Below are 21,217 nucleotides of genomic sequence, written 5' to 3'. Positions count from 1 at the left end.
ATCAGAAAGGGGGGAACCGGGGCGGGGGGGGAGCGCCGGGGAAGGAAATGAATGACAGGCAACTGCTTCAGCCAAATGGAGGAGAATCTCCAGGCAGCAGCCAATGAGAGAAAGTCCGAGGATGACAGATCGGTATTTCACCCAATGAAAGATCTAGCCATTCCGACCAGCAGTCAATCAGAGAAGGGGTGAGGCCGGAGAAGTAAATAAGGCTTTATTTGTGTTTGGAAAGAGGAAGGGGGGGGGGGACAACTCCCCAAGCACTCACCCCCCCGCCCGCCCCGTCACCCCAACCTGCCCGTCAAACCCACTCACCCCCACACCTCACCCCCCACCAAGCCCCACCCCCTAGTCCACTTGTACTCTCTCTAGCTGTAGCCAAGCCCTAAGCCCCGCCCCGCCTCTTCCGCTTCTCTGCAGGAAGCGGCCGCGTGCCCGGCCGGAGCCTTTTCACTGCTGTGCTGCCGCCGCCGCGTGCCGACCCCCCCCGCCCGCACCATGGCCTACCCGGCCGAGGACTACGACACTGAGGTACGCGGCCCCTCCCCCCCGGGGACCCGGCCAGCCGCGGCTCCAGGAGCCCGCATGGCGGCCCGGCAGCGCGGAGAGGCGGAGAGGCGGGGCGGGGGGGCCTGACTCACGGCCAGAAGCTGGTTGAGGGGCCCGGGGAAGGCCCCCCCCCCGGACGGGGCGGGAAGGGGCCTGGCTTCCCCTCCTAACCCGGGCCCCTGGGGGAGGCCCAGGCCCGCCCGGGGGAAGGGAGCGTCTGTTGTGTATCTGAGCTCCCCGTGGTGACCCCCCCTTCTGCGTCTCTTTCTCCCCTCAGGAAACCTACACGTACCAGGGTGACTATGACATGCACACAGGTGAGTCCTGCTGCCCGGCCGAGCCAGGGTGCCCACGCATTGTCCTGTCCCCGCCCCAGATCACCCCCAGGAGTCCCTTCCCGCCCCTGTGTCCCTGAGCTAGAACTGGCACATAGGGAGTACTTGTGGCACCTTAGAGACTAACACATTTATTTGGGCATAAGCTTTCATGAGCTAAAACCCACTTCAACGGATACATGTAGTGGAAGATACAGTAGGAAAATATATATACACACAACATGGGAAAAATGGGTGTTGCTATACCAACTGTAGCGAGGGTAATTAATTAAGGTGAGCTATTAGCAGAAAAAAAAAACTTTTGTAGTGATAATCAGGATGGCCCATTTCCAACTGTTGACAAGAAGGTGTGAGTAACAGTAGGGGGGGAAATTAGCATGGGAAAACAGTTTTACTTTGTGTAATGACCCATCAACTCCCAATTTTTATTCCAGCCTAATTTAATGGTGTCTAGTTTGCAAATTAATTCCAATTCTGCAGTTTCTCGTTGGAGTCTGTTTTTGAAGTTTTTTTGTTGGCGTATTGCGACTTTGAGATCTGTAATTGAGTGACCAAGGAGGTTGAAGTGTTCTCCGGCTGGTTTTTGAATGTTATAATTCTTGAGGTCTGATTTGTGTCCATTTATTCTTTTGCGTAGAGACTGTCCGGATTGGCCAATGTACATGACAGAGGGGCATTGCTGGCACATGATGGCTTATATCACATTGGTAGATGTGCAGGTGAACGAGCCTCTGATTGTGTGGCTGATGTGATTAGGTCCTATGATGGTGTCCCCTGAATAGATATGTGGACAGAGTTGGCAACGGGCTTGGTTGCAAGGATAGGTTCCTGGGTTAGTGTTTTTGTTCTGTGGTATGTGGTTGCTGGTGAGTATTTGCTTCAGGTTGGGGGGCTGTCTGTAAGCGAGGACTGGCCTGTCTCCCAAGGTCAGTGAGAGTGAGGGATCATCCTTCAGGGTAGGTTGTAGATCCTTGATGATGCTCTGGAGAGGTTTTAGTTGGGGGCTGAAGGTGATGGCTAGTGGCGTTCTGTTACTTTGTTGGGCCTGTCCTGTAGTAAGTGACTTCTGGATACTCTTCTGGCTCTGTCAATCTATTTCTTCACTTCAGCAGGTGGGTATTGTAGTTGTAAGAATGCTTGATAGAGATCTTGTAAGCGTTTGTCTCTGTCTGAGGGGTTGGAGCAAATGCGGTTGTATCTTAGAGCTTGGCTGTAGACAGTGGATTGTGTGGTGTGGTCTGGATGAAAGCTGGAGGCATGTAGGTAAGTATAGCGGTCAGTAGGTTTCCGGTATAGGGTTGTGGTTATGTGACCATCACTTATTAGCTCTGTAGTGTCCAGGAAGTGGATCTCTTGTGTGGACTGGTCTAGGCTGAGGTTGATGGTGGGATGGAAATTGTTGAAATCATGGGTGGAATTCCTCAAGGGCTTCTTTTCCGTGGGTCCGGATGATGAAGATGTCATCAATGTAGCGTAAGTAGAGTAGGGGCGTTAGGGTTTTAGCCCACAAAAGCTTATGCTCAAATAAATTTGTTAGTCTCTAAGGTGCCACAAGTACTCCTCATTCTTTTTGCTGATACAGACTAACACGGCTACCACTCTGAAACCTGGCACATAGGGGACATTCATGTGATTATCCAACGGAGGTGGGGATCTCATCCCTGCCCACTCCACAGTCCCGTTAGTGATTTCCCTGTTTTTGTGTGTGTTGGTAGTTGGTCAGAGACATGGTATGTCACTAAGTCAGTGGCTCTCAATCTTTCCAGACTACTGTACCCCTTTCAGGAGTCTGATTTGTCTTGCGTACTCCCAAGTTACACCTCATGTAAAAACTACTTGCTTATAAAATCAGACTAAAAAGACAAGTGTCACAGCACATTATTGCTGAAAAATTGCTCACTGTCTCACTTTTACCATACAAATATAAAATAAATCAATTGGAATATAAATATTGTACTTACATTTCAGTGTATAGTATATACAGCAGTATAATCAAGTCATTGTATAAACTTTTAGTTTGTACTGACTTTGGTAGTGCTTTTTATGTAGTCTGTTGTAAAATTAGGCAAATATCTAGATGAGTTGATGTACCCCCTGGAAGACCCCGGTTGAGAACCACTGCTCTAAGGGGTGGGAATTCCCAGGGAAGGACCCTGACCAAGCAAGGCACTTCCTGAAATGTTACTCAACTCTATTCTGCCGTTTTGGTACTGGAGGTGCCTTCATCTCACCCTGGGGCCAGCTGGTTTGGATCCAAGATACAACCTGGTTGTGCTGTCTCCGGGCATCCCTCTGAGGTTCCTGGCATTTTATTAAATTCAGGAAAGACACAGAGCTATGCTCATAAATCATCTGCTGCATTGTTGCCCTTTTCTTCCACAGGAGACCCCAAGCAGGATTTAGCCTATGAACGCCAATATGAGCAACAGACCTACCAGGTGATCCCTGAAGTGATCAAAAACTTCATCCAGTATTTTCATAAAACTGTCTCGGATCTGATTGATCAGAAGGTGTATGAGCTTCAGGCTAGCCGTGTCTCCAGCGATGTCATTGACCAGAAGGTGTATGAGATCCAAGATATCTATGAAAACAGGTACAAAGCTATCACTCCCAGGGTGGGAATTGCTGTTGTAACTGCTCCTGTGGGGGTTTTGTGGTGGTGTTTTTTTTTTTTTATTATTTTTTTTATTAAAGGGAGCACCAGTCAGTTGATTTGATCCAAATTTGGACTCTATTTAAAATGTGGACTGGGAGTAGATTTGGATGTCTGAGAAGGAAGAGGTCCTTTCACTTCTAGATAACTGGTTTGACTCAAACCGAGGTCACTAGTGATTGAAATTCATACCAAATGAATCTCAGTCCAGTTCCTAATGTGCATGTTACAAAAATAGTGCTCCCGTTGGTGTTAATTAGCTCACTTGCTGATAACATCAGAACCATGCCGAGGGTCAAATAGGCCATGGCGTGGCTGATTCTTTTCTAGCGATGGTCCCTCCAGCTCATGACTAAGTCGCACTGGCACAGGTGGTGTGTGAGACAAGCTTGCATTACTTCTCTGTGTTAAGGGTAAAAGAGGACTTCAGTTTCCAGATCTGTTGAACTGGTCCCTTTCATGTATACTAGACTCATTTATAAATCTGTGTGTGGAAATAGTTTTGATCTAACAAAGCATGTCTTCAGGATTGGAAATCTTTAACTCGATCCTTCTTTCACTGATGAATGAAGAGTTTAATTTGTAATCCCCTCTGCATGTGTTTTTTCACAGCTGGACCAAACTGACTGAAAGGTTCTTTAAGAACACCCCATGGCCAGAGGCAGAGGCCATTGCACCACAGGTTGGAAACGGTAGGTATTTTGTTTATTGGAGGAAAGAGAGAAGCAAACTGCTTTACTTTGGAAAGAGACCCAGCTGATGTCTCTATCCTGTGCCTTCCTGTTACACATCCACCCATTAGCCATAACTGACTCCTTTGGCACTCTTGAGAGCAGACAGGCCAAGAATTGAATGAGATCTGGATATCAAACTTTCTCCCCTAGGAGTAGTCCTTCTGGCTATCTGAGCAAGAATTGCATGGGAGGAGTGCAATCTAATCCTTCTGGTCGAGGCAGACACTGGATTTTCTCCAGCACTTTTTCTATTTTTCTTCTTCCCCACTCTGTGTGGCTGAGAATCCACTCAGTTCAGAAGCAGGCTTTCTAAGCATCATAATGAGAAGTGGAAGTGCTATAAATGTGGTAAAATGTCAAGGGAGCGGAGAGTATCTCCTATGCAAAGAAAGCAGTGATTTGCAATCTCGCTCCTTTCTGTTGGAGCCTCCCCTGCTGATTTGGCAGCTGGACCCCCAATACATCTTCATATTGTTCCCTGGCATAGATGCTGTCTTCGCTGCTTCTGTCTGTTTTCTCTCTCCTTCTGTCTCTTCTCTCTCTCCCTCCCCCCCCCTTATTTTGTTCTTTGCTTTCTGTTTATTTAGTTTTGTCTCCTTCCCTCCCAGCACACCAGATTTCATGCTCCTCAAGTTGAGGGTTGGTTATTGCTGGTGTTTGGTAGGGCTGAGACATATGCTTTGGAGCTGAATTCTATGGTGAGAGCTTCCCAAGCCTGTAACCACTGAACGCTGTTCCTGTGGCCTACTGTTTCAGGAACTGCCAAAGAAGAAGGGTGGGAAAGTGGGCTTCAAAGAATTGCTCACTGTTTTATCCACAACAGCATATCTGTCATTGGCAATGGGAGTGAATCCAAAGCCATGCAACTCTCCCTATGCTCTCTGCTCCTTTCCTCTGTCCAATGTCCCCAAGGTTGGGAAACACAAGTTCTTAAATATTTTCCCTACTCAAGCCCCATAGCGGGACCCTCTTGCTCCTCTTTCCCTTATTGTAGCAGGGGGAAGACCACCAATGTACCTGAAAAATCTGGCTATGTTGACCACTTGGCCAAATGTCTTGCTAATGTCCAGTTCTGCCATCTCTTCCAGATGCGGTCTTCCTGATTCTGTACAAGGAGCTCTACTACAGGCACATCTACGCCAAAGTCAGTGTGAGTATTTGCCTATGTGGTCCTGCTAATTATGTGCAGGCTTTCCGTTGGCTGTTCTGTAAAACTTGCCCTTTCCTCCCTCTGGACCACACTGTCTGTGATTTAAATAACTCCTGCAGAATAAATCTGTTCACACTTCTGATATGCTGTCATGAGGTCCTGATTGGATCTTGAGAAACTTGTGCAAGCTTATGGTTGGTAATGCCTCATTTGAGTTGTGACATTTTAAGACTTGATCTTCCATCCCCTGCCGAGGCTTGTAATCTGGTTCTACTTCTTGCTAAGTATCAGAGGGGTAGCCGTGTTAGTCTGGATCTGTAAAAAGCAACAAAGAGTCCTGTGGCACCTTAAAGAGTAACAGATGTATTGGAGCATAAGCTTTCGTGGGTGAATACAACATGCGTCTGACGAAGTGGGTATTCACCCACGAAAGCTTATGCTCCAATACATCTGTTAGTCTTTAAGGTGCCACAGGACTCTTCGTTGCTTTCTACTTCTTGCTAGTGATTACTAGCACAAAGTTCATAATAATTCGTTCATGTAAGAAGACAAGGTCTTTGAGAAGTCTATGATCTAAATTAGGTAACACCTCCTTGGGGCAGTGGCAGTCTTTTTTTGTTCTGTGTTTGTGCGGCACCTAGCACAGTGAGGCCCTGGTCATGACTGGGGCTTCTAGGTGCTATGGACATACAAATAAATAACTACAAATGACACCTGATTATTGTGGTGGGTGAATTAAGGAAAGAAGAGACAACCGAAAACAATTGGATTCTCTCCTTGACAGAGCTGTAATTCCAGGAGAAGTGTAGCTTGTTTTGTGGCTTTTTATTTAACTTTTACAACTGTCAGATGGGTGGGTGTAAGAAGCAGTGGAATGGAGACTGGTGGTGGAGTGCTAGAGTGAAAATGAAACTAATGTGCAAGAAAATGCAGCCTAGCAGTACAGAGTGGAGGAGTTTGAAAGAGGGTTCTGAATCCCTAGTGGAGAAGGAAGATTGGGCAGAGTAAATGGTTCAAGAGGTGGGAACAGGAAGAAGGAGAGAGCTGAGACGCAGGGAGGAATGAAGCTAATTAGAGACTTGAAAGCGAGGATGTGAGACTTGAAATGAATGCCAGAATAGGAAGATGGTCAGGTGATGGTTCAGAGCGGGTGGAAGAGGAAGAAGATCTAGCTGCACTGTTTGAATAGACTTAGAGAGGGGAGAAGCAGGGAGATTAGGAAAGAGATGTTTCATTAGCGTGAGACATGATCCAGGGATTTACTAGTAGGAATAGGTAGGGCAGGGGGCGGGAGAGCAGATTTTACAGGTGTAGCACTGTGATTCTGTGCTGTGGAGTTCTTAAAAATGAAATACGGAGGGATGGGGGTGCTTCCCTGACACGCTTGCTCATTTTACAAAGTGGTCAATAAAATAATGAAACACTTAATTCTTCCTCTTCATGGTAGTTCGACTGGATTTGTCAAGAGCCTGCCTGTGAGGGGAGGAGGACAGAGTTCTTTAAGATAATCTGAAGATTTTGAGTCTGGGTGGTGATAGGAGGAAAGGGGAGAAGTTCCATTCGTGAGATGTTTAGTTTGGGAAAGCAGCAGGACCTCTGAAAGGAGTTCATTGCACATGAACAGTCAAGACTGCTTCTTGATAACAATGGTGTGCACTCATGGTCGTGGTGGTGGGGTGTATGATGATGATTGGCCTGGTTGAGTATAAAGACATTGGCAGCTCTATTGTCAGTGGAAGAATGTCTCAGCTACTCTAGATTGTGGCTGCACAAAAGGCATGATGATAGCCCTGAACCCATTCCTGCCACACTTGGGGGGCCCTAGGCAGTTAGTGAAGCTAAGTAGACGATATTGACTTCCCCACTCTCTCCCCTTTTCATTACAGGGTGGCCCCTCTCTGGAGCAGAGATTTGAGTCTTATTACAACTACTGTAATCTCTTCAACTACATTCTGAGTGAGTTACTATGATCCACTTACTGGTGAATTTTTGTGGGGAGGGAGGAAGAACAGAAGCATGCTGGTTTATGGATTATAGAGGAAAGAATCCCATGGTCTTACCCAAGGAAAGAAATTGTTGAATTGATAGCACGTCACATTCATCCATCTGAAAACACACACATTCCAAATCCCTCCACTAATCTGAACTGCTCTGAGCAAAAGAAGAGAATCAGCCTTCTTTAGGTCTGCAAATGGTAGGTGAGTTATTGGAGGTGTCTTCTCCTTTTGCACGGGGGGGAGAGGGGGAGTGAGTGAAGCTGTGAGCAAATGGAGAGAAAGAGAGCAGTGTTTCTGTACCTTTTCAGGTTGGAGACCCATTATTCAAAGTCACGCATTTTTGTCATCCCCTTGCACTTATTACTCTATAGTAAATGCATCAATAACAATTCTATGCCTATTTATCCATTTGTGGTTAGAGAGTCTGATAGAGAATACTTGATTTTGAAGGGGAATAGTCAGGTGGGAGGAAGTGGGGGTGTGAGATTTTCTTTGCATTTAGATTGTATTAAGCTTTCAGTGCCTCACAACGCTCAGATTGTCTTTTGTTCCCTGTCTCCCTTGGGGGGGGTCAGAACCCACCAGTTGAGAAATACTGCTGTAGAGTATTTAGTAATCAAACTCAAAAAGCTAGGCTTTTAAGTCATGAAGCCCTTGCTTTGTTTTCCTGAAATGAGGAGGCAGTGGGTGCGGCCAGAGCTATTGCATCATCTCTCTGCTGGGGACCTCGCTCAATGGGCGAGTTCTGCTCTGTCTCCACCCTTGAAGGGGAAAGTTACAGTGATGCCCATATTTCCCCCTACAGCTGCATGTCACTGTCATCCTACCCCTTGATTGTGGGTGATTACCTGTGTGTTTCTCCTACAGATGCTGATGGCCCTGCTCCTCTGGAACTGCCCAACCAGTGGCTGTGGGATATCATTGATGAATTCATCTACCAGGTACATGGCCTGTTGCTGGACTTCCTGGTAGCATAGGTGCTTAAGGCTGTTCAGTTCTCCATCATTCCCCCTTCCATCTCATGTGATTCCTGTAGCTGAGATCTCCCCACATGCAGAGTATCCAAGGGGGTACTCAGATTTGAGGTCCATAGGAAGCAAAGACCTTTTTTCAAATTATAACAATTCCTTCACGTTATTGGGAGATATTTGGGAAACTCTGGCATTTTACCCATATTTCCATTTCAAGTTCCTGCATCCTGGCCTATTTCTGTAAAGTGCATCTTCCCTGACCCCAACTCTCCCACATCTAAATGATGGGAAGCTGCCTGGCTAAAATCATCTAGAGTTACAGAACTTTATTTAGACTGTTTGTCCACCCTAACTGACCAGTGCAGGATTTTCCTATATATTGTATTTTTTCCACCTTTAAATTTCTCAGTTGATGGTGCTTGTACGGCTTCTATTTGGAATAATCTCCAAGTCCAAACATGCAGAGCAGTATAACTAGTCCACATTCTGAGATCTTGCTGTCAGGAGACATTTCCTGATACCAGCTGAACTATCCCTTATTTTCCCCTTCCATCAGTCCACCCTCCCAGACCTTAAATTATTTTTGTCTCTCTGAATTCCCTTCTGTTTGATGTCTTGGTGTGAAGATGCCTGGCACTGATCACACTATTCCAGGTGTTACCTTGTCAACTGCATATGGAGATGGACTGTCACCTTCTTGTTGTGTGATACTGATCCCTCTATGTGTGTCTGTGAGCCACATTCTCGCTGCCACTTCAGTCATGTCTAATTGTCTGTCCTTCACCTACCCCTTGGGTCCTTAGTGATGCTGCTTTCTGGGTTCTCCCTCATGCTGAGTATCTGCTTCACATTAGTCTTGCCCTAGGTGCATTGTGTTTGTATAACTTGTCCTCTTGAGCTGCCAAGTTATAACTCAGATTAAGCTTCTGTTGGGACCTGTGGCTTCCTGTACTTCAGTCATATGATAGAACCGTAGGGCTGGTGTTTAGATGAGCGTTTCCGTGCTAGCTCCTTATCTGCTTGTCCTTTCCTCATCCCATAGTTCCAGTCGTTCAGCCAGTACCGCTGCAAAACAGCCAAGAAGTCTGAAGAAGAAATTGATTTCCTTCGGTCAAACCCCAAGATCTGGAATGTCCACAGTGTCCTCAATGTGCTGCACTCCCTGGTGGACAAATCCAACATCAACCGACAGCTAGAGGTCTACACCAGTGGAGGTGAGGGGTCAGGGTTCCCAAGTATGCTGTCCTGGCCAAGAGGAGTGATCAAAGGGAAAGGGAGATTAAGAATGGGATGCAAAGTCTTTCTCCTTGAAGTTACTGGTTCTAGTCTGGGGTGGAAGTGATTGGGGACTGTTCTGTGAAATGAGCTGAGGTGTCTCAATCGTATTTACCAAAAGCCCATCACAAGTGACAGTAATTGTCCCCCTTGTTGGCAGCCTCAGCTTGGAGGCCCAGGATTGAGTGGTCCTGAGATATAACTCCCTTCTCATCCAAATGCACGTGGTAGGTTGGTGTATGCTTACACTGCTACTGTCTGTGCTGAGGAGAGAAGGCTTCAAACTCCAATGCTGTCGGTCTTGCACTTCTCACCTGCACCAAACTCACTCTAAAAATAGGTAAAAGCAGGCAATGAGTAGCTGCTGTCTGGGCTTTTCAAGTTCAGCTGTCTGTGCCCCCCAGAGAATGCAAATGTACCATTAGAGTGTTGCTGTTTGTTGCGTGGATGAGACTGCAACGTTTTAAAGATTGGGACAAATCCTTGTTTAATGCCCTTCGACTTCCTATTGGTTTCATTGGCAGTTGAACTAAACCTTTAATTCTGGCAAGCGTTACCATTGAAAGGGATAATTATTTGAGGTTGATTGGGAAACAGAGTGGGAGGAGTGCTGAAGGTTGCATCTCCTGACTTACCTACCCCACTGATGTCAACATACCTCTCTGCCTCCCTTAGCTCTTCCAGTTCCAACACCCTTGCCTCCAAAGCCTGTACGTGGTCTCTGAGGGCCAGGAGCTCCTTGCACCAAGGTAGTTGAGCTGTGGGGAGAGAACCCATTTCCCCTGTAGAAAGTGTGACACTTCCTCTCTTTCCAGGTGATCCCGAGAGCGTGGCTGGAGAGTATGGTCGTCACTCCCTCTATAAGATGTTGGGCTACTTCAGTCTTGTGGGGCTGCTGCGCCTCCATTCACTGCTGGGGGATTACTACCAAGCCATCAAGGTTCTGGAGAATATTGAGCTCAACAAGAAGGTAATAAGCCACAGCTCTTAAATGCTCCTTTCTGTGTCTAAAGTGCCTTTATTTGAAAGGGCAGCAAATGCTATCTAAAGGTGTGGGGGCCCCGATCATCACAATGAACTGCCCAACTACGGAGCTATTCATTCCTGCTTTGAATGTCAGGTGGGGGTGTCTACTTCCACCCTCACGTGGGGCTGTAATCACAGCGTAATGCAACACTTAATGCAAATCCTACACACACATAGCTGTCCCCTGATGGCCGTTGTGGCTGTTCTAGCATGTATATGTGTTCTTGGGTGTTTGCTTTCTGGGGTCTAGGGTATGATTCCATGCTGAGGGGAATGTTGATTGAAGCATCATACGCTAAAGTGATGTTGCAGTGCTAGTTAGTTGGGCTGGATAGTGTCCCTTAATAGTATGGCACCCTGGTCCCGTCTTGGTTAGCTGCTGTTTCCCTTAGCCCCAGCCCTGCTTGTACCAACCATTCTACCCCACATATCTAATGCTTTTTCTAGGATCATGCATCCCCTGTGACAGTTGTGATTATTGCAGTCCAGCTACACCATCAGGGTGGTCACTGGACTGGTCTGGAGCTCTGCATGTTATCCATCTGTGTGCTTGTACTGTGGGGTGTGGAATGGGCTACTTAAACAGCTTGCTGTGGAGGGACTGCAAACACCCTGCAATGTATGGAATTCTATCTACTGAGCCCGAGGCCTATTACCGGTGGGAAGGCATGGGATGTGTTTAGTGTGACACACAGATAAAACTAGCATGTGTGGGATGAAATGAAGAGAAATTTTTTTGGGGGGAGGGGAGTGAGACTATTGAGGGGGGAAATCCCCAACAGTGGTGTCTGTTAGCCTGTAAATAATCTGTCCAGGGAAGGAGAGAACTTTTAAACACTAGCCTGGACAAGAAGAGATGAACATAGTGCTGGCAACAATCCTCCATTGCCAGGGAGATGGAAATGATCTGTTAGATCATCCAGTCTGTCTTCTATGATAGCTTTCTCACTTCCCTGTACAGGAAACACAGAGGGCAGCAGGTCAACCCTCTCCTTTCTCTATGGTAGGACTGGTTTGGAGACTGATAGAGATGGGCTCCCTGAAGGAAAGAGGTTCTAAAGGTTGTTGGGGGAAGATGTCTTTTCTAACTTTGCATGTTTGTGTCTTTCTTCCTCCCCAGAGCATGTATTCCCGGGTGCCGGAGTGCCAGGTCACCACCTATTACTATGTGGGCTTTGCTTACCTTATGATGCGGCGTTACCAGGATGCCATCCGCGTCTTTGCCAACATCCTTCTTTACATCCAGAGGACAAAGAGCATGTTTCAGAGGACTACCTATAAGTATGAAATGGTAAGGGGAGCGAGGCCAGTGCACTATCCTTCTCATACCATCTTTGACCTCTCTGCTGCTGTTGATACTGTTGATAACTTCCTCCTTAACCTTCTGTCCTCCCTTGCCTTGTGTGGTAATATTCTCTCAGCAGCTCCTTGGGTGAGTCGTTGTCCTTCCCAGTCCCACAGAGTTAGATCCATGGCCCCTCCTTCTCCCTCTACGTCCTATTTCTGGGCAGCCTTATTCACTTACATATTTTCAGTGCCATCTTCTTGCTGACAGTTCACCAGTCTGTCTTTCCATTCCATGACCTGTCTCTTTCCATCCAATCTTGCATTTCAGCCTGTCTCAGTTCTTGGATGTCTCACTGTTAGAACCAAGCACCTCACTTTTGGTGCAAGGAGCTCCTGGCCCTCAAAGACCGTGTACAGGCTTTGGAGGCCAGGGTGGTGGAACTGGAGGAGCTAAGGGAAGCAGAGAGGTATGTCGATGAGGCTTTCCGGGACACTGTAGAATTGTCCCACCTCTGATCAGACAGCCCCTGCGCTGTTGAGGAGGATGAAAGGCCCAGGGAAGCAGAGCAGTCAACGGGAGCAGAGGGAAACCTTCCCATAGTTTGGACCCTCCTTCCAGATGGTGGTAGGGTGTCCTCTCGCACTGAGGTTACCTCTCCGGGGGAGGGAATCCAATCACTCGGAAAAAGCAGGTGTTAGTAATGGGAGATTTGATCATCAGAAACATAGATAGCTTGGGTTTGTGATGACCGGGAGAACTGTATGGTGACTTGCCTGCCTGGTGCGAAGGTTGCGGATCTCTCGAGGCATCTGGATAGACTTATGTGTAGTGCTGGGGAGGAGCCGGTGGTCGTGGTACATGTAGGTACCAATGACATAGGGATGGGTAGGAGAGACGTCCTGGAGGCCAAATTTAGGCTGCTAGGAAAGAGACTGAAATCCAGGACCTCTATGGTGGCATTCTCAGAAATGCTCCCAGTTCCACGCGCAGGGCCAGGTAGGCAGGCAGAGCTTCAGAATCTCAATGCGTGGATGAGACGATGGTGTAGAGAGGAGGGGTTTAGATTCATTAGGAACTGGGAAAACTTTTGGGATGGGGAGAGCCTATACAGGAGAGATGGGCTCCACCTAAATCAAAGTGGAACCAGACTGCTGGCACTTAACATTAAAAAGGTTGCAGAGCAGTTTTTAAACTTGGATATGGGGGAACGCCGACTGCTGCAGAGGAGCATGTGGATCGGACAGAGACTTTTCTTAGAGGAGAGTCTAATGATAGAGAATCTCTAGGTTATAATCAGGAGCAGAGGATGGAAGAGGATAATGTAAGGGCCAAATCAGAAGAAAAATATTCACATAAAGAATCAGACACATCAGAAAAGGGCAGACAAATAAATAGTGACACATATTTAAAGTGCTTGTACACAAATGCTAGAAGTCTAAATAATAAGATGGGTGAACTAGAGTGCCTTGTGATAAAGGAGGATATTGATATAATAGGCATCACAGAAACCTGGTGGACTGAGGACAATCAATGGGACACTATCATTCCGGGGTACAAAATATATCAGAAGGACAGAACAGGTCGTGCGGGGGGCGGGGGGAGTGGCATTATATGTGAAAGAAAATGTAGAATCAAATGAAGTAAAAATCTTAAGTGAATCCACATGTTCCATAGAATCCCTATGGATAGTAATTTCATGCTCTAATAAGAATATAACATTAGGGATCTATTATCGATCACCTGACCAGGACGGTGATAGTGATGATGAAATGCTAAGGGAAATGAGAGAGGCTATCAAAATTAAGAACTCAGTAATAGTGGGGGACTTCAATTATCCTCATATTGACTGGGAATATGTCACCTCAGGACGAAATGCAGAGACAAAATTTCTCGATATTTTAAATGACTGCTTTTTGGAGCAGCTGGTACGGGAACACACAAGGGGAGAGGCAACTCTTGATTTAGTCCTGAGTGGAGCGCAGGAACTGGTCCAAGAGGTAACTATAACAGACCGCTTGGAAATAGTGACCATAATATAACAACATTTAACATCCCTGTGGTGGGAAGAACATCTCAACAGCCCAACACTGTGGCATTTAATTTCAAAAAGGGGAATTATGCAAAAATGAGGGGGTTAGTTAAACCGAAATTAAAAGGTACAGTGACTAGAGTGAAATCCCTGCAAGCTGCATGGACGCTTTTTAAAGACACCATAATAGAGGCCCAATTTAAATGTATACCCCAAATTAAGAAACACAGCAAAAGAACTAAAAAAGAGCCACCATGCCTTAACAACCATGTAAAAGAAGCAGTGAGAGATAAAAAGGCATCTTTTAAAAAGTGGAAGTCAAATCCTAGTGAGGTACATTGAAAGGAGCATAAACACTGCCAAATTAAGTGTAAAAATGTAATAAGAAAAGCCAAAGAGGAGTTTGAAGAATGCCTAGCCAAACCCTCAAAAGGTAATAACAAAATGTTTTTTAAGTACATCAGAAGCAGGAAGCCTGCTAAACAACCAGTGGGGCTCCTAGATGATCGAGATACAAAAGGGGCGCTTAAAGACGATAAAGTCATTGCGGAGAAACTAAATGGATTCTTTGCTTCAGTTTTCATGGCTGAGGATGTTAGGGAGATTCCCAAACCTGAGCCGGCTTTTGTAGATGACAAATCTGAGGAACTGTCACAGATTGAAGTGTCACTAGAGGAGGTTTTGGAATTAATTGATAAACTTAACATTAACAAGTCACCGGGACCATATGGCATTCAACCAAGAGTTCTGAAAGAACTCAAATGTGAAGTTGCGGAACTATTAACTATGGTTTGTAACCTGTCCTTTAAATCAGCTTCTGTACCCAATGACTGGAAGATAGTTAATGTAATGCCAATATTTAAAAAGGGCTCTAGAGGTGATCCCGGCAATTACAGGCCGGTAAGTCTAATGTCAGTACCGGACAAATTAGAGCCTCACCAAAGGCTCTTATGTAAATTAAGTTGTCATGGGATTAAAGGGAAGAACCTTTCATGGATTGAGAACTGGTTAAAAGACAGGGAACAAAGGGTAAATTCTCAGAATGAAGAGGGGTAACTAGTGGTGTTCCCCAAGGGTCAGTCCTAGGACTAATCCTATTCAACTTATTCATAAATGATCTGGAGAAAGAGGTAAAAAGTGAGGTGGCAAAGTTTGCAGATGATACTAAATTGCTCAAGAAAGACCAAAGAGACTGTGAAGAACTTCAAAAAGATCTCACAAAACTAAGTGATTGGGCAACAAAATGACAAATGAAATTTCATGTGGATAAATGTAAAGTAATGCACATTGGAAAAAATAACTCCAACTATACATACACTATGATGGGGGCTAATTTAGCTACAACTAATCAGGAAAAAGATCTTGGAGTCATCATGGATAGTTCTCTGAAGATGTCCACGCAGTGTGCAGAGGCGGTCAAAAAAGCAAACCAGATGTTAGGAATCATTAAAAAGGGGATAGAGAATAAGACGGAGAATATATTATTGCCCTTATATAAATCGATGGTACGCCCACATCTTGAATACTGCGTACAGATGTGGTCTCCTCATCTCAAAAAAGATATACTGGCACTAGAAAAGGTTCAGAGAAGGGCAACTAAAATGATTAAGGGTTTGGAACAGGTCCCATATGAGGAGAGATTAAAGAGGCTAGGACTTTTCAGCTTGGAAAAGAGGAGACTAAGGGGGGGGATATGGTAGAGGTATATAAAATCATGAGTGATGTGGAGAAAGTAGATAAGGAAAAGTTATTTACTTATTCCCATAATACAAGAACTAGGGGCCACCAAATGAAATTAATGGGCAGCAGGTTTAAAACAAATAAAAGGAAGTTCTTCTTCACACAGCGCACAGTCAACCTGTGGAACTCCTTGCCTAAGGAGGTTATGAAGGCTAGGACTATAATAGCGTTTAAAAGAGAACTGGATACATTCATGGAGGTTAAGTCCATTAATGGCTATTAGCCAGGATGGGTAAGGAATGGTGTCCCTAGCCTCTGTTTGTCAGAGGGTGGAAATGGATGGATAGATGGAGAGAGATCACTTGATCATTACCTGTTAGGTTCACTCCCTCTGGGGCACCTGGCATTGGCCACTGTTGGTAGACAGAATACTGGGCTGGATGGACCTTTGGTCTGACCCCGTATGGCTGTTCTTATGTCTTAATTTCTACTCTCCTGTTCTTTTACTGTTGACAACACCAGGTTCTGTATCCTGATGGATCATTTGACTCCTCCCTCTCGCTCCTCACATGTCCAGATCCCACTGTTTCTGACTCCATGACACTTCAAAGATTTGGTTCTTCCTTTCTAGCCAAACAGCTAACAGTGCTGTCCACAGCCTGACTCACCTTTCAGCTGCTGTGATCACCTCCTTGTTGGCCTCCATGACACACACCTCCCCCACCACACTCATTCAAAATGTGACTGCTAAAATTGTCTTCCTTGCATATTGATCTAAACTTGTCCCCCGGCTCTCTGTTCCACCCACCATCAGTTTTGAAATATGTTCTCCCTTTCAAGACCCTATATAACTCTGCCTAGGTTTCCATATCTGACCTTGTCTTTTATCGCATCATTCCTGCACCCTCTGTTTTGCCACTGGTGCCAGGCTTGCTGTCTCAGTTGTCTGCTTCTTCCATAACCCCTTTCTCCTGGTACACCTCAATTCTGGTGTGCCAAGCCAATACCAACTCCTTCTTCAAGCCCCCTCCTTTAGACCAGTGGTTTTCAAACTGCGGGTCGTGACCCAGTTCTGGGTTGCGGAATGTAAGACACTAGGTTGCGGCGACTCCGGTCAGCACTGCCGACCAGGCTGTTAAATCTCGTCAGCGGTGCTGCCTGGCTGAGGCAGGCTAGTCCCTACCTGTTCTGACACCGTGCTGCGCTCTGGAAGTGGCCAGCAGCAGGTCCGTCTCCTAGGCAGGGGGGCCATGGGGCTCTGTGTGCTGCCCCCGCCCTGAGCACCCGCTCTGCACTCCCATTGGGAGCTGGGGGGCAGGCGGTGCCTGAGGATGAGAGCCATGCAGAGCTGCTTGTGCTCCTCTGGCTAGGAGCCGGACCTGCTGCTGGACACTTCCGGGGCGCAGTGTGGTCTGCAGTGCCAGGACAGGCAGGAAGCCTGCCTTAGCATCCCGCCCTTCACCGCTGACCGGGAGCCACCCGAGGTAACCCTGTGCCCCAATCCCCTGCCTCAGCCTCGAGCCCCCCAAAACCCAGACCCCCTTCCTGCACCCCAAATCCCTCATCCCTGGCCCCACCCCAGAGCCTGCACCCTGAGCCCTGCACCTCTCCCGCGCCTCAACCCCCTGCCCAGCCCTGAGCCCCCTCCTGCACTCCAAACCCCTCATCCCCAGCCCCACCCCAGAGGCTGCACCCCCTCCTGCACCCCAGCCCAGAACCCACTCCCACATCCTGAACCCCTCATCCGCAGCTCCATTGGATCGCGGGCATCAACAGTTTTCTTCAACTGGGTCACCAGAAAAGTTTGAAAACCACTGCTTTAGACTCTGCTTTTCCACAGTGCATACAACAACTGAGTGAATGGTAGGTATTGAAAGGGAGATCTTTGTACTACCAATAGAGGCGTGTGTCTAAACTGATTAACCAGGCGAGCATTAGCAGCATTTCTGTAACTCATGTCTTACCTCATGCCTTCCCCTCCTATTGTTACTCCACGCTCATCACGTGGTGTCCTAGGTTATAAATGCTTTGGGGAAAGGGCATGTCTCTGTATTGTGTGGCACCAAGCTCTCTCCTGGGCACTGTAAAATAATACTGGAGGGATGGCTTCTAATGACTGTCTTCTCTGTCTCAGATTAACAAGCAGAACGAGCAGATGCATGCCCTTCTGGCCATTGCTCTCACCATGTACCCCATGCGAATAGATGAGAGCATCCACTTGCAGCTGAGGGAGAAGTATGGGGACAAGATGCTGCGCATGCAGAAGGGTGACCCACAGGTGTATGAGGAGCTCTTCAGCTATGCCTGCCCCAAATTCCTCTCTCCCGTGGTCCCCAACTATGACAATGTGCATCCCAACTACCACAAGGAGCCCTTCCTGCAGCAGCTGAAGGTATTCGCCGATGAGGTGCAGCAGCAGGCCCAGCTGTCCACCATCCGCAGCTTCCTGAAGCTTTACACAACCATGCCTGTGGCCAAGCTGGCTGGCTTCTTGGACCTCACGGAGCAGGAGTTTCGCATCCAGCTGCTAGTCTTCAAACATAAGATGAAGAACCTGGTCTGGACCAGCGGCATCTCAGCCCTGGATGGGGAGTTCCAGTCAGCCTCTGAGGTTGACTTCTACATTGACAAGGTCAGTTTCTCTTTCCCTCTGCCCCAGGCATGAAAAACCATGATCAGATATTCAGCCCAATCTCTGGCGTATATGCCTTCTCTCCTCATTTCATACTCTTAATGGGGAGCTCATCCCCGGACGTGGTTCAGAGTGCTGCTATGATGCCAGAATCTTGCTGTTCAACAGCGTCCTTAATGGAGAAGTGGTAGAGCCAGGAGCCATGTGTCTGGGCAGGCTCTTTGCCAACCTTTAGGCCTGTGCCACTAGAAACACATCAGACCTATTGGCCCGAGTAAACAGGCCCCAAATACTCCTGTCCCAGACTGGGGGAGCCCTCTCCATGTCACTGATCCTGGGCAGGATATGTTTAAATAATAGCTCAAGACTTCAATTTAAATGCAGTGTCTAGCTTTGCCAGCTTTCAGCGCTTCCCCTGCCCATCTCGTTTCCCCGCCAGGTGGGAGTCTTGCTTGGCCACGCTGCTGTGTCACTAAGTGCTAAAGCCTTTAGCTCTGCCCACCCTCAGCTCTTAGCTAGCGCTTGCTCTGCTGGAAATCCAGACCCAAAGAATGATCAGACTCCAGCCTGTCCCTGAAGCTCAAGGCCAGCAAGTGCGCACAGGGAGGAGAAGAGTTCTTCCTGCTAAGTGAGGGCCTCCAGGTACATTGCCACTTGGCTCTTCAAAGAAGGTCTCTCTCCCCCCACCCGAATCTTGTCAGGGAGCCTGGTGGATAGAAAGGATTGTCGCTTCTAGCCTCTTGGACCTTGAGGTAACCCTCTTCCTGCAAGGCCTGGCTCTTGCTTTGCCTGCCCCACCGACCCAAACCAAGTGGAACTGCCACTGACTCCCAAGCAGTAGCAGGAGCCCTGCTCTTTTGCTGCTGCTAGAGGGAGGCAGAGAGTGAACCAGACCTTGCAGGGGAAAGCTACCCTGAAAGGCCCGAGAGCTGAGATGGGGAGCCTCCACCATCAAATTGGTTATCAGGGCTGAATAGAGACATGGCCACAGGAAGTTAAAACATTGTGGGCTTGGATTCCACCATTTGAAAGAGTAAACAAGAGCCTACCCCAAAGGGAAAATTTAAATTAGAGTGTTATGGCTTAATTTTGGGCTCTTTCTGTTGACTAGTGCAGCTGAGGGGTGTCTCTGACACTGATCTCAGGCCTCAGTGGGTCCTTTCCCCCAGTAATGCTACTGTATACCCCAGAATTAACTCTGCTCCTTTCCTGATTGCTCCATGTTCTCTTGGCAGGACATGATCCATATTGCAGACACAAAGGTCGCTCGGCGCTATGGGGACTTCTTCATCCGCCAGATCCACAAATTTGAAGAGGTGAGCTCTGGGTGTAACTAGGGCAGGGGACTCTGAATAATCCCTGATGGGGAGTCAGGGGAAGGTCTAGGACTAGTGGGAGAGATGCCTGTGTGGGTAGGGGTGCTTCTGTGAGACCAGACCAAACAGCTGGAATGTTTCCATTCAGTGACTCACCAAAGCCATCAGGAAGGATTGCAGGAACCCCCCTTTGGTGGAAGGATGTGCTTCTCTGTTGCGGCCCAGCATGACCACTGTCCCGGTTGCAAAATGGGAGGGGGGGAGGGATTAGGTTAACTCATTTAGTGGTGCCAGCAGGGAAGACACAACTTTAAGCTATTCCCTGGGGTATCCACCTGTGATGTGTTCTCCTCCCACATCATTCTGATATGTTTTGCTGCCACCTTGTGGGGGCTCAGTTTTCCTTAGATGAGTCTAACAGATTTCCATTAGTAACACCAGTGGGAATCCATTATGGCCACCATCCTATGTAGGGCAGGAGGGACCCTTCTGAAGGCCTTGCGACACTGCTCCAGCAGCCCCGCCCTTTCTTGCTGCTGAATGCTCAGCAAGGAGGGAACACACTGTCTCGGCCCCATTCTTCCAGCAGGGGCCACTGCAGGACCAGTTGTATCCAAGTGCTCACTGCAGAGAGAATGTGAACTGTCTGTGATGGAAGGAGGTCAACCCTATTCCTTGCCCTATCATTTAATGAAAACACTTATACCCTCTTGTCCTGGATCTCCCCTGTTGTGGGGTGGGGAGGTTTTTACTATTTTATCTCCTTACTGTGGACTACGCTTACTACTGCCTCAGGGTGTTTGCACCGTTGAGTGTGGGAGTGTTTGGGAAGGTGCACTTGTGAGAGCCCCAGCAGTGAGTGTTTTCTTAAACTCTCCTCTCTGTAACAGGCTGCTTCTTTTCTTCCAGCTGAATCGAACTCTGAAGAAGATGGGCCAGAGACCCTGAAACATCTGCTCAGGCTGACCGGCAATGTGGAGGGGGAGGGGAAATTATTGTATTTGCTGTGGGAGAGGGGAGTTAAGGATTGTGGCATTTCTGGAATCTCCTGTGGTGCTGATGTTTCTTTCTTTGCTAAGCAGGTTGCTCAGATCACACCACCAAACAAAGGACTGAGATCATCTAATAAACAATTGAAATCTCCGCTGTGTTTTCAGTACCAGATACAATAACTTCTTTTTGGGAGAAGGTGGTTGCATTCTAGGGGCAGTTGCTACCAGTGTGTTCTTGTTCTCGGTCTCTCTGGGTAACAAGGATGGGGAACAGACCCCTTCCCTGCTTTCTAAAACTCTATGGACACTGTGGGCTGGTCTGCACTGGGGGGATCGATCTAAGATACGCTACTTCAGCTACGTGATTTACCTCAGGTCCTCACAGCGCGGGATCGACGGCTGCGGCTCCCCCGTCGACTCCGCTACCGCCTCTCAGTCTGGTGGAGTTCTGGAGTCCACGGGGAGTGCGTTCAGGGATCGATTTATCACGTCTAGATGAGACGCGATAAATCGATCCCCGATAGATTGATTTCAAGTAGTGAAGACATACCCTGTGAACCCAGAAGACTGTAGGGTTGATTGACCGGCAG

The 21,217-nt window shown here is 47.5% G+C and overlaps 1 protein-coding gene across 2 annotated transcripts; it reads left to right on the top strand.

The window, feature by feature from the left end:
• Nucleotides 1-454: 454 nt before the first annotated feature.
• On the top strand, nt 455-20,778 carry EIF3L (eukaryotic translation initiation factor 3 subunit L). Of its 2 annotated transcripts, XM_054031770.1 has the most exons (13): nt 455-531; nt 827-866; nt 3,267-3,477; nt 4,150-4,229; nt 5,360-5,421; nt 7,308-7,377; nt 8,286-8,359; nt 9,432-9,603; nt 10,480-10,634; nt 11,811-11,981; nt 17,822-18,319; nt 19,555-19,635; nt 20,545-20,778. In XM_054031770.1, the coding sequence occupies exons 1-13, from the start codon at nt 499-501 to the stop codon at nt 20,581-20,583; spliced, it is 1,686 nt and encodes a 561-aa protein (XP_053887745.1). In that variant the 5' UTR covers nt 455-498; the 3' UTR covers nt 20,584-20,778. The 2 variants fall into 2 exon arrangements, with proteins under 2 accessions (XP_053887745.1, XP_053887753.1); XM_054031778.1 differs by lacking the exons at nt 455-531; nt 827-866; nt 4,150-4,229 and having other exon boundaries at nt 3,399-3,477.
• The last annotated feature ends 439 nt before the right edge of the window (nt 20,779-21,217 follow it).

Source organism: Malaclemys terrapin, chromosome 1, assembly GCF_027887155.1.
Source record: "Malaclemys terrapin pileata isolate rMalTer1 chromosome 1, rMalTer1.hap1, whole genome shotgun sequence".
Taxonomy (NCBI): Eukaryota; Metazoa; Chordata; order Testudines; family Emydidae; genus Malaclemys; species Malaclemys terrapin.
The sequence above is the reverse complement of the archived record's forward strand: the minus strand, read 5'-3'. Positions and strand labels throughout refer to the sequence as shown.

Coding starts and splice junctions, on each gene's coding strand:
- EIF3L (XM_054031770.1), top strand. CDS start 499: ATGGCCTACCCGGCCGAGGACTACGACACTGAG. Junction 867..3,266: donor TGACTATGACATGCACACAG/GTGAGTCCTGCT, acceptor TTTCTTCCACAG/GAGACCCCAAGCAGGATTTA. Junction 11,982..17,821: donor CTACCTATAAGTATGAAATG/GTAAGGGGAGCG, acceptor TCTCTGTCTCAG/ATTAACAAGCAGAACGAGCA.